The sequence below is a fragment of the Anticarsia gemmatalis genome, chromosome 16, assembly GCF_050436995.1.
Source record: "Anticarsia gemmatalis isolate Benzon Research Colony breed Stoneville strain chromosome 16, ilAntGemm2 primary, whole genome shotgun sequence".
NCBI lineage: Eukaryota > Metazoa > Arthropoda > Insecta > Lepidoptera > Erebidae > Anticarsia > Anticarsia gemmatalis.
This window is the reverse complement of record NC_134760.1, coordinates 10,727,897-10,741,892: the sequence shown is the minus strand read 5'-3', so window position 1 is coordinate 10,741,892 and position 13,996 is coordinate 10,727,897. Positions and strand designations below refer to the sequence as shown.

The following is a 13,996-nucleotide window of genomic DNA, read 5'->3' as shown; positions in this document are numbered from 1 at the left end:
TATTAACATAAACAAAATATGGTTTCGATTCGGCTTTTCTTTAGCACAGACATAAAGCAATTTTGTCTATGCAATGACCTATCGTTATTTCATTATCGATAAGTTCATTCATTAATGCTGGGGCTACATTAGCGGGCTATGGCGAATATTCGTGTTAACGCGATGAATGTGGCCGGGTTCATCGTGTCATCGCGTAGTATTCGGGCGAAGACGATGTAGTATCGAGGAGCTGTCGGTAAACTAGCGCGAATCAAAGGGATTTGTCGCGCCAATATTCGCTTAGGTGGCTACATCTACGTCAATTCAGTGTCGTCGTAATTTACCGCTCACGTCTCCGCACAACAAACTGAACAGCACAAGGCACGATGCATCGCGTCAACTCGACACGAATCTTCGCCCGCCTTAATGTAGACAAGAACATCGCCCATACCCGAACACGATGTTTTTGTCGCGCCAACACCATACGAATCTTCGCTCGCTAATGTAGCCCCAGCATAATAAACTTACCGCTATTCATATGACACAAATGCTCGCAAACTTTAAATTTATTAATATTAAGTAAAACAATTCGCAATTATTTCCTTCACACACATAATAATACAATTTTCCTCTTACTAATACGATGCTAATAGTGCAATAATGACAAATGACATATAAACATTTGCAAATTACCCTCAATAGTGCGCACAATTAATAAATTGTTACAACCATGGCTATTCCCATTTTACAAACTTAATTTTGTTTATGTTAATATTTTGTTTTTTTTGTTATTATTTTAGTTTAAAAATAATCATGACGATTGTACCTAATGTAAAAAAACATTGCTTTATACATTAAATATTTTTGTTAAGTCTAATTAAAATAATTTATTTCGTTTGGCTTTTTTAAACTGATCTTTAGGTATACTGAGGACGGACTTTTCAAAATTGTGAAGTATTTGCAGAATTTATTACTATAATCTTTGTTAGGAGTAAATTGGCCGAAAAGACGACATTAATTTCGGAAAATAGTAATCTCGGGCAAGGCCGAGTTTTTTGTTGCCCGAGTTGACGCCTAAGCCTCTGCCTAACCCTGTGGGAAAAAAAGCATGATTTCTTGTTTGTATGTATGTTAAAATGTCTGTATCAAAGCTCAATCACTTTAGACAAATCTCAGTCACTTCAAATACTTAATATTGCCAGGTACTTCTATCAAATGTAATCAGTAGATAAACCCTTCAAATGTTCAGAGCAATTTGTTAAAAGGTTCTCATCCCTTGAGATTTGGTCACAGGTGGTGTGGCTATATCAATACTTAGTTTGTTTATATTGAAATTGTTTTTGTGCTTTCGTATATTAAATATAGTTATCAAAATAGGTGATTATTTTCTAGCCTTCTTGTAATAAATATATGTGAGAGATGCGTGCGATTTTTTTTTATTAGGATTTTATTCAATATGTACCTATCTTATGTTAATCCAGGTTAAAGTTCTGTTAAAAAAATCTTAGTAGTCCATATGCGATTTCTATTTGATAGGCGCGTAACTCCAAAATTACGTGGTTGAATTAATGATCAAAATGGACTATCAAATGACTACTCAAATATTTACTGTCACAACCTCCCTAATCATATAAAATCTTTGAAATAAAGTATTAATTCTCATTCTTAATTGACTGAACCGAGACAATAATAGCTATGTATATAAATAGTACATATTCGTGACGTAATATTATGTAAACTCGACATATTGTCGCGATAAACGTGTTTGGAGGCCACCGGCGCGTGCGCACACCGTGCACTCTCATTCACTCATTCGCTAACACACCACGCCATTTGCAAATAAAACGCGATTATTTTTACATAATACACAAGTTTTCTTCACATTACTTCTATTAATCTTATATATTTCAAGTGTTTACGTTAATTTCTAATAGTTTCCGTGCACAGTGTATCGTATTACCGAAACTACGGTCCATTTTGGTATGTAATAGTCTTTAATTAAATAATGAACGAGGATTGGCGCGTGAACTGACAGCTCCACAGATTATCACAGACTACAGATAACGAAGCAAACTTGTACGAAATGAGGTTGCATTCCAATGTTACCAAATAATCATAAAGTATTTATAGTGATAACACTGTGACTCACACACAGCCATGCAACGTCGACCTTGAATTTTTTAAACTTTACTGCTTTGACATTTTTAAATGAAATTGAAATTTATTTTTATCCATGACACAATTACGATAATTCTACAGATATAGCTATGCTATATGTTTAATTTCACTAGACATAAATACAGAAAGGAAGTGTCAGAAATAGATCTAAGATAACGACGAGACAACTAAAAATATACAAACTCCTTGCAGTCTGCGACTGGCCGGACACGCCGTCAACGCACAGCGTTACTAAAATAAAACCAGACAGGTCAATGACGTTTGACCTGTTATCCAACAAATAAAATAAATAAAAAAACTATAATACACTCAAAATGGAACTCAACGAAGAAAAACTCAAAGAGGAAGTCAGCAGCTTCGTCTCCTCACTACAGAGATTACTCCCTAGGAAGAAGGATATAATCTTCGTGGAACCACAACACGCCAAGTTGACAAGGCTCAGTGACATACATGCCGAAGCCAAAAGTACGTTTCCGAAATGCTTCATCGGAGCCAAGATCGTCATCTTACGGGATATCATGGAGAAGGTCAAACTCGTTCAACAGTACAACTTCGGAAGATCCAAGGAAGTCTACAAGTGTTTTACGCAGATCGTTCACAAAGAAATGGAACCGAACATCACTGATGAGGGACTGTTCATTGACTCCTCCGGCTCCGCCACTGCCACGTACAAGGAACTCCTCGACGGAGGCTTCGAGATGCGGCTCACATCGAGGATACGTGACCTGGTGTCTTCAGAAACCGACATCACTTTCGAAAGAGAAAACGATCAATCCGTAGGCTCTCTGTCATGTTCTATGAAAGACGTGGACCCGAACACACTGCGAATAGTCACACAATGGATGTACAAAGTAGTACCGGACTTTAGTATCGGCACAGAGATTGGTTTCAAGCCATTGTCGTACCCGCCGACACCGGAATTCTCAATCAGCGGGCGATACGAGCGGCCCTCGTTTGCACTTTCCTCAACGGTCAGTAAGTACGGAATCCAGTTGTGTCTGTTCAAGCAGTTTTCACCTGACTTGCGATTAGGAACGATAATAAGTGAGGGTGCGAGGAGCGGCCAGATGAAACTGAGCTTGGCTCTTCACAAGAACTACATGAACGGTTCTGAATTGAAAATGTTCGTGGACACTCAGTTTTGCGGTGGTTTTACCTTCCAGAAGGATGTTCTGTTTCACGAGCAACGTAATGAGATACGTGTGTTGCGCCTCATCGGAAGCATTCTGATTGATAGACAAAGGCGGGTGCGGTTTGGGGTCGGATTCAATTTGGACTTTTGATGTGTTGCCCGTAAGTTACACGGTTCTTTACAGCCCGCACTGAATAAATTGTCCGTTTCTGTCGAGGCGTGGTGTGCTTACATTTTTTGTAGATTTATTTGTTTGTATATAAGTATACATAGGTTTTAGTTATTGTTTTATCTTATTTAATATTTGATCCGCTACGTTGTTTAGAGATGTGATTGAAATTATAGATATTAAAGTAAATGTTTTGTTACTATTTTAATTTTAATTGAAATTAATCCCTACTTACTTGCTTTAGTGAATCTGTAGAGCTGAATGTAGAAGCATTTTCTCCCAAAAACACAGCTAAATACAAGGCAAAATTCTCTACAAGCTATGCAGTTGGCATCTCATTCCCATTCCAGTTAACTTAATTAGAAGCAAATTGGATGAGCCAAAATAATACCGCTAAGGATTCTAGTACATATATCATGTTCTAGCTACTTGTTACTTAAATGAAAAAAATAACTGATAGACTTCGAATGAATTGCCGTATTGTGTACGTACTTTAGATTAGGCCTGAGAATTTTTAATATAAAAAGGGAACCACCACAAACAAATTAGTATTGATACTTCTCTAAAAATCATATTCATTTTAGTGTTTGAGACAAATTACACAATAAAGGCTAATATATCGTCCAATAACATTGTAAGTTCATAAAAAAGTTTTTAACAGATTCTCCTTACATTAATCACTAAATCAAAATTATTCTTCACAAAAAATTATGTCAACGAAAAAATCTGCTTCTACAAAAATCTAGGTTTTCTAGCACTCAGACCCTTATCTAGAGTTGTCGGAAAAAACTTTTGCTGGGTTCCTGAAAAAACGTAGACAGTATTTCAACATGAAGGAGAGAACAGATATAAGTTCCTACTAGTTTCACTCGTTATCAAGACACAAATAAATGGGACAAATTGTGTTCTTACTATAGTTTATTGTTGCTACATTGTTATTTAGTAGATAACATTAACTTTTTATTTATTTTTCTGCGTTTTGAGCTTCGCCAAACATCAGAATAGACTTTACTTTTTCTGATCAATTTTGGACAACTAGACACAATTCGTTTTTTTGTTTAAGCTTGAAATGGTGGTATAATTATATTTATTATGTTCATGAAGCTGGAACTTCGCAAGAAGATTAGTACTAGATTTATAACAATTCGTTCTTTTGTATTGGTAAACGACGATACTTTCCTTTACACAGTTCTAAAAAGTACGGGCAATTTGGGCTTAGGTATTATCTATACTAATATTATAAAGCTGAAGAGTTTGTTTGTTTGTTTGAACGCGCTTATCTCAGGAACTACTGTGTTGAATAGACCATTTATCGAGGAAGGCTTTACGCTACAAAGTCTTCAAACATTAGGAGCGGAGTAGCAACGAAAAATATTACAAAACGGGGAAAATTATGACCATTCTCTCATGTGACGCAAACGAAGTTGGGCGGGTCAGCTAGTTATTATATAATTAGGTAATTAAAATTATCTTGTTCCCGGTATTTGCATATCAAAAGACATGTGTTTCTTTTCTTCTTCCCATATGCTAACTTCCGATATCTCTCTCATAAAACGTATAATAAACTTTTTTTTTCATTTCATTCATACGTAAAAGTTCTAGTACCTATATTTAAAATGTTTTTCAGTTCCGATTTGTTTGTATTTACGTTTATTTTCAATACGACATTATCAGCAGAGTGGCGAGCGAGGACTCGTTTCAATTAGCACTTTAATCCGTATACGATTGCAATCATTCTGGAAAAGACTAAAAAGTATTTTGTATTTTAAATGGAGTTTTCCATTCCGTGTTTGTACCGCAAAGAATACGGGTAGAGTGCGCCATTTTCTAATTATCGAAATCTCTCTCGTAAGTATTTTGAATTTATAGAAAATTCCGTGCCGCTTTTTTTCTGCGAGTAGGATAATGTAAAATATGGAACTGTAAACTGTAAACATTGTTGATATACCATACTTCAGTATCATGAAAAATAAGCTCTGTTAGAATTTATAAATCGGTTCAGTATTGTAGTAATAAAGCGTAAAAAACAGAAAAAGAGAGAACACATTTTGAAAAGATGTTATCAATATAGATTTATAGATCAAAACGAAAAACAATTATTGGGCAAGATTCTCCTTCAGGAATAACGGCGTTATTATCTCATTGCTATTATTGTATTTCCCGTTAAATTAAAAGAAAAATCAGTATTCAAACTGGAATAAAGATTTAGCCTAAAAACGAAAAGGATTCGGAACAAAACAAAACTCTCTAATGTGCACTTACTTCAGGATTTATTCCTTCTTATAAGTTACTAGCTGACCCGCGCAACTTCGTTTGCGTCACTTAAGAGAGAATGAGTCAAAATTTTCCCCGTTTTTGTAACATTTTTTACCGGTACTCTGCTCCTATTGGTCGTAGCGTAATGATATATAGCCTATAACCTTCCTCGATAAATGGGCTATCTAACACTGAAAGAATTTTTCAAATCGGACCAGTAGTTCCTGAGATTAGCGCGTTCAAACAAACAAACAAACAAACAAACAAACAAACAAACAAACAAACAAACAAACAAACAAACAAACAAACAAACAAACAAACTCTTCAGCTTTATAATATTAGTATAGATTTCACAGAAAGCTTTAAACTCGAGATGAGAAGCAATTTTAAACCTCAAACAGTAAAATAAACTTTTAAGAGCACGATAACACATTTTTTGTCGTCAAGATGAGTTCGTTTCATTCAATTTGAGAGTAAAACGGACAAAACCGTCGCATTTTGTATCTTTAGTGAGTTGTAAAAGTTGATTGAGTGAAAATATTGTTATTTGTCTTTCTGATTTTGGTTTTAGTATTATTTTTAAAGCATTTCCTAGATTGAAATTGAAATTATATTTGAAGTAAGTGCTCTGTGTATTTTTGCTATCAATTTGGTTGGTGGTACAAATCCTTTTGTGAAATCAAGCCTTGTTATACTTGTATAGCGAAAAGGTGATAGAGATAGTAGTAGATGTAGTTTACAATTACCAAAGATTCATCGTTTAATATTATTGGGATAAATTTCGATCTTTTTTGATTCGCTTTGATCGTGCACTATTTACCTTTTGCTTGTGGCTATATTCGTGCAGTCTGTGCCAAAATATCAAGCAAATAAGTTCAAATTATAAATAAATGCATTAATTGCTGTGTTATTTTAGATAATAATTTCTTATTTTACTACCAAGGGCTTGAAGAAAAATCGGAAACAGTTTTTTATTTACACGGTAAAAGGTTTGTAATATTTTCTCCTTCGACCCCAATTTCTAAATCTTTCCCAACATCTAAGTATTTCAATGACAGGACAAAAATAAACACCACCTACGATAACTCTAGCAGAAAACACACAATCTTATAAAAAAAAACACCATTTACGAACATTTACAAAATATAAAACAGCACGGAGTATGCTCTACTTCGTGTTAAGTGGAGTTCCTTGTTCGCAATCTCTCTTTTTGAGACGCACACGTGTCAAATAGGGGCAGATTACACTGCAGCCTTTAATATTATACGTCAGACGTGCCTTTTTCCACAGTACCGGATTATGGGACCGCTTTCAAGGGTTTTTTAGCAAGAGATTATAGGTTAGGGAGTGTTACTGCGATCGTAATGGTTGAAAGTTAATGTTGGTTTTTGGAGGAAAAATGTACGGGATTGGTTTTGTATTTTCGGTTTGTGATATAGAAAATAAGACTAAGCCTTGAGCCTGTAATTTTCGTGGCTGTAGCTTCTACAATCAGTAGAACGGAATGTCCATATACGATACATTTCCCGTTGCCTAAACAAATTGTAAGGCAGTCTTTATTGTAATCTGAAACCTACAGAGAATATAAAATACCTTACCTACCTAAAGTATTTAATTTAAATACTTTTTTAGAAAAACACAAACCTTTGTAAATCTTATTTTCTAAAACCCTCTATACTTATATCAATACGACGAAACAAACTCTTCATAACACCTAGAAGCAGCCAGACAAGAGTTTCCAAGAAAACCTCATCATTTCACACTCCATCTCGCTCTTTCCTTCAAGAGTGAGAGAGACAGAGCATTAAAACATTACTCTCAAGTTAATCTATCATGCCCTAGGTACAGTAAGCCGTGGTATTAGTCTTAAATTCGGTGGCTCATAACGCTGGCTGTTCATATCGTCCGTGTGAGCGCTAAGCCGGACTAAGAGTCTTATATTGAGCTTGAAGATCTGCTGTAGTTGTGAAGCTGGGTACAGATGGATGCGGCAGTTTAAAACTATGATTTTTAAAGGCAATTCGTCCACGGAAAAAAAAAATTCTTGGTAAAAAGTATCCTTAAGGCCTATCACCTCCCTAGTTTGGGAGGAGACCCTTGTCCTGCAGTGGGACAGTTCTGGGTTAAAAAAGATTCCTTCCGGATCACATCCACTGATGTGCAAACTTTTACCAAGATTCGTTCAGTAGTTTTGGCATGATGGAATAACGAACATCCATCCGAGATATCCAAATTTTTTCATTGATAATATTAGTCCGAAGTACTAATCTGAAATATCTTTTTAGGAATACAAAAAATATTTTGTCTTTATCAGAAAAGTATGAGCTTTATAATATGCAAGTTTTTATTGAAATATTAAATGATAACAATGTAAAAATAAATGTATTGGGAATTTTAATTACTCATTCGTGTAAAACGGATGAAAGATTTTAAATAAAGGTGCGGTACAGTCTATGTCCTGGAACAAAGCTAAATACTTTTTCCCGGAAGGGAGTCGGAAAATTCTCGGGAAATCCTCTTTGAAAAATATTGTGGAATCAAAAAGTACAATATGGATGTGTTCTCGTAAATTTATGTGTCTAAAGGTGTATTTTGTAGCGCATAATAAACTTTGGTGCTAAGTTACTTAGTAAAGAGGTTAAGTATATGAAAAAACCGGCCAAGTGCGAGTCGGACTCCGTACCAAAAAAAAACGGAAAAAACACGTGAGCACCCCTCTTAGCACTTTATTTATTTATTTTGGTATTTGTTGTTATAACTGCAACGTAAGCTTGTAGTTTTCACGGTTTATGAGTACAGTTTCGAGACAGACAGACAGGCAGCGGAAGTTTAGAAATAGGGTCTCGTTTTACCCTTTGGGTAAGAAGCCCTAAAACGCACTAAAAAAAGAATTTCTTTCTATTGGGGGTGGTTGTGTATGTGAATTGTTTTTTAATCTCAATATTTTTTTCTGAAATACGATTAAAATTGATTATTTGTGCAAAAAATCCGGTAAATAATCGTTTATATACCAAGCTATATGTAAAAAGCCATGGTTTACTTTATGCAACATTATGCATGAAGCTAAGTCGCTGAGAACGAGGTTACTAGCCCTACACACGCATAATTAGTAGGTATGTTTTTAATGCATACGTTACGGCATACAGTAGAAAATGTACTATGTAAAAGGGTAAATAATTACATGTAGTAGTTTGATGAGTAGAGATAAATTACAACGTACCTAATTTTAGCTAGTCACGACGTACTTTAAATAGTAAATGAGCATTCAGATATAAAATGGTCGTAATTAAAAAACATCGCATGAATTGAGAACTTTCTCCTTCTTTAAAGTCGGTTAAAAAGATAAATGTTCGACGTATCATCAGTTTGACGATTAACGTACAATACCGAACTATGTGCATTAGCAAAATTATTGTTAATTAAATTATTATTGAGCAATGATTTGCTTAATAATAATTTAAGACTACACAATTTTTTTTAAGTTTGGTTCCCGAGAAAATAAAGTATTATTTTCCCATCTTTTAGTAATATATTCTAAATAGCATTAGGCTTACTACTTATTACACTTTTCTATCATCTACCCAATATAACAGACAAGACATTATACCATGACTTGTATTAACCAGTTCGTGTATTAACTGACACATACAACCATTTAAATGAACCAGCATCAAATAACACTTTCACTGATTAGTATCTCAACTCATAATTAATAACGTTTAAGTGCCAACTATTGAACGCACTGCGAAAGTTACAAGTATATGCTATATACACTTTTTGTTATGTATCGCTTAATACAGTTTGGTATTATTATAGAAGTCGTGAGAATATTAATTTGTATGGTGTTTTAAAGTTGATTCATAGTGTAAGGCTCTCTTTATTTTAGCGACTGATTACTTTCTAAAACTGCATTTTAAAAGGTTTGTGAAGTGATGACAATGCAGCTTTTTATATTTCCTCCCCTAGGGATAGCAGGTATCCGAAGGGATTTTTCCCTCCGTAAAAAAAAAGGGGAAAGATTTTAAAACAAATAAATGTCATGTTTCCTAATTGCTTACATGATAGAAGTTATTCTGTACCTATATATGAAATAAATAAAGACCAGGTAATGAAGCGGCTGAAGTTATTGTTTGATTAATTGTTATAAAAAAAAGGACTTAAAAATATGATAGTTACATAAAAATCTATTATTATACACATAAATCATAGAAAAAAATTAAGAAGCAACCGCTTTTTTTTCTTTATCATCTGTAACCCACCGATCAAAACGTAAAAAGGAAATTCGTGCACTAAAATTTCAACACTATAAAGTGTCTCTCCATATTCACAACAATCTACAATCACATTTAACCTCCAGAGGCGGCAGTTGTACAAAAATTGAAAAGGAAATATGCCACATCCACACACGATAGAGTATAACATCGTTGTTTGTCGCAGTAATCATGCACTAAGATGTTTACCGAACAGTCTATCTCGATGCAGTCGCCGCTCAGTGGCTCCGCTACTATGTATCATAGGAATTTATTATATTTTAAACTTCTTTCAAAGACTTTGTTTTATGATATTTTATTAGAATACTAGCTAGTGTAGACGACTTCGTCTGCGGGGAGTTTTGAATTTAATACTACGCTTGTTTATGGATTATCTATCTGCTAAATATCGATAAAATCCATCGCATTTATACACATTTAGTTAAAAGTCAATGTCCAAAAACACAATATTACAAGTAACGAGCGTAAATGCGCTCTGGCTGTAAAAAAATATAGCCCAGAGGACGTAGGTATCCAAACAAAATATATAATATCAAATTTATAATATTGGCAGTTTTTACGTAACACTGCAACATCCTTACATACTATCAAATGCCTTTAAAATAAAAATAAAAAAATGTTTATTTACCAATCTAATTCCAACTTTTTATTAATAGTTCAAGTGACTCTTCCCCTAGACAAAGTCAAAGGCCTGTCTCGAGAGAGTCTATTAAATACTTAGTACTTAATTTTTTTTATTACTCCACTACATCTAACACTAGTTATTTCGCAAACATATTTTACAATACCCATAACGACAAAATTTCGAAAAAGATTTTACCATAAGCGTCTTCCTCAAAACTTATAAAGCACAATATATTCGTAATATACGTATAAACGTTAGAAACGACTAAAGAATATTAATATGATACGTTCATACGAGAAAACTGTTATGAGCAAGATTTTGTAGGGCGAAAGTACCAGTTACCATCCGATCGTGTGGCTATTTGTATAATCATTTCCTTGTTTGGATTTTTTATGATTATTTCATATGAGTTTTTGGGTTTAAATATGCGTGCTTGCTTTATGATTTGAGGAAATACGTACGTTTTTCTTTTGTTCGAGTCTTTGTAATATCACACGCATATACGTTAGTATACAAATACAATAGTAGTTGTACCGTTATATTTCATAGATTGATTGTTATATAACACACCTTGTTGTCCTTGCGTGGCATGTTTCCCTTTGAACTGTTCAAAATCAATTGTACCCCGGATATCGAACATGGGAATTATGATCCGTAGTCACATAAATCACCGCTCGGATCTCAGCTGTACCCGTATTGAAATACGTTTCTAAACAGCTATAATAACGAAACCCCATTTGAAGATCTACTACCACTTACTAGAGGTTATCTCCCCATTGTAAACGATTAAAATAATTTTACATTACACTAGCAAATTGCAACTGCAACTAACATTATAATAAATAATAATAATAAATTTAGCCCATTACTGTCCCACTGCTGGGCAAGGGTCTCCTTCCGTAATGAGGGAGGGGTTAGGCCTTGAGTCCACCACGCTGGCCAAGTGCGGGTTGAGGACTTTGCATGCTCTTAATAAATGTATTAAACAAATTTTAGGCATGCAAGGTTTCCTCACGATGTTTACCTTCACCGTTGGAGCATGTGATAATTATTTCTAATACACACATAACTTCGAAAAGTCATTGGTGTGTTGCCTTGGGCTCGAACCTGCGACCACTTGCGTGGGAGGTGTCAACTTTTACCACTCGGCTATCACTGCTTTGAAAAAAAAACTAACATTATTTTTACTAAATCAAAATGTAAGTGCATCAACTAGTTTCCAGTTGAACTTATTACAACGTATAATTGTTTGAAAACTTGATAAAACGAACGGCTACATTTGAAAGAGTTCGAACTTTTTAATGAACCGCCTACACCGCTCGTTGCGGCTTGCAACTGGTTAGTTCACCCTATGTTTGTTGCTTTATGCCTGTTATTTACTTTGACAATTTATGAGGGTTTTTTTGTGAATTGTTGTAGTTGTAATATTGTCATTTGTTACGCAGTAGTAAATGTGATGATTTCATTTTGAAAATGACGAAATAATTTTGAAATTATGTACGATATAGGTAGTTTGCTTTTTATGTTTTGGTAAGGCCTAAGAACAGCACATGTTTTCTTAGTGCTAAAATTATCTTAACTTCTGAAAAGTAAAGTTTTCATTAAAAATAATCATTTTAAGTACTTTTTTGGGGACAGAGACCATACCAACCTCGACAAGACGATGTGCGAATTTATGTAGGTGTCAATACTCTTTAAGCTTTCTTTGAAATGATATCGAATAAAGTATATTAAGCACATATAAAACCCTTAATAATATAACACAGCATATTAAGAAAAAATACCAAAAAATACTCAACCATTTTTTATTCATAACAGCCGACATATGGCGTATAAACCCTAATACATTAACCATTCCAAACGAGTGTACCCCATTAATCTGTATAGAGGAAATAGAACTAATAACTTAGATTTAACTTAAATACGTGGTGCTCATACATCGACCACTTTTACATTCGTTTTACGTGTCCCGTGATTTAATGGCGGACCCGGTCCCGGCTGAAGAGTACCGATATTTATTGAAAGTTAAATCGTATTTGGGTTTTTGGGACTATTTTATCATATGAAATATTAAATACATGATATAACAATATAACGTAAGGTCATCATTGCTAGTAAATTGATCACTAAGCGCCAGAATATCTAGAAATATTCAAAAAATTATCCAATTAACTCATTAGACGAAGGCAAACGTTTAATCTTTATAAACATTTATAACTTTCTGGGTGCGATTCCTTGTATGATAAAGTGTTGTTAAGAAACTTAGAGATAGTAATAAACACACTGAAATTTCATTGTAAATACTACAGTTATAGTAATAGAGTGGTTAGATAGTATAACATATCAATATACTAATATTATTATGTAAATGGTCGTTTATAGCCAAGGCAACATCTTCACAATGATACCTTTCTTCTTTGAGTTTATTTACTCATGTAATGTTAGTGTTATTCGGACTGTGAAATGTGTTGTATAGTTTTTATAGAGTCTGTAGCTTGAATATACAGTCTAATAATAGACATATTTACTAAGAGTAACGGTTAATGTTAGGTTCTAAGTTAAGGGTCAAAATTCGTGCTTATGGAAATAAAAACCATCATACAAATTTTGCAAACCAATAAGGAAAAGTGAATGATTTAACCAATATTAGTTATACGCTGCTACTTAATTTATAATAAAATTAACATTCAAAGAAAATTACAGACGCGACTGTATTCACAAATATAAAAATGAAAGCTATAGAGTGTTTTATCTTTGTATGATATACAGATAATTGTAACGAATCTAACTTGTTGAAAAATAAAAATATTTACATCCAGTTGGATTCAAAACCACAACAAGCGCAGAATTATTGACAAATTTATCACTTTTATTACTCAAGACCGTCGCTTTAAAGTTTGCATTTTAAAGTTTTCGTAAATATCCTTTAATTTAAGTTGAACCGAGAGGATTTTGGATCTAATAACAATATTTTATTTAAACTACACTGTTTTACACAAATGTCCTCGGAAAGCTAGCTCGAAATGAAACCTAGATAAGTTTAAACAAATCCTGAAGCTTGGAGACACGTCGCCGCAGCTATGCTTCTGTTATCCTAGAAGAGATCTTTTTGAATAGTATTCTTTATTTCTACCGTTCTAAATTAAAAGAATATATTTTTGAAGTAAATTGACGGTTTTCTCGCCCGAGTTCTTTTTTGACCAGGTAACTAGTTATTGGCTATTATTTAATGATTGAAAGTCTAAACTATTGACTTTAACATATACGAAAGGTGAGAAAGAAAAATAGATCCTGAGTCGTGGTTTCTGTGATCAGTATACGGTAAAAACTCAATTCCTATAAGATATGACCAACAATAACAAGAAAAATCGTTTGTGTACTTACCT

General features: G+C 33.9%; 2 protein-coding genes across 2 annotated transcripts in view; one reads left to right on the top strand and one right to left on the bottom strand.

Annotated features, from left to right (window-relative positions):
• Window positions 1-13,996, bottom strand: part of LOC142979396 (rho-related GTP-binding protein RhoN-like) — a 159,545-nt gene that overhangs the window by 59,545 nt on the left and 86,004 nt on the right. The window lies entirely within an intron of this gene.
• Window positions 1,766-3,657, top strand: LOC142979525 (mitochondrial import receptor subunit TOM40 homolog). Its single transcript, XM_076124477.1, has 2 exons — window positions 1,766-1,959; window positions 2,350-3,657. The coding sequence occupies exon 2, from the start codon at window positions 2,472-2,474 to the stop codon at window positions 3,438-3,440; it is 969 nt and encodes a 322-aa protein (XP_075980592.1). The 5' UTR covers window positions 1,766-1,959; window positions 2,350-2,471; the 3' UTR covers window positions 3,441-3,657.

Excerpts from the sequence above, each read along its gene's own strand:
- LOC142979525 (XM_076124477.1), top strand. The coding sequence starts at position 2,472 with ATGGAACTCAACGAAGAAAAACTCAAAGAGGAAGTCAGCAGCTTCGTC.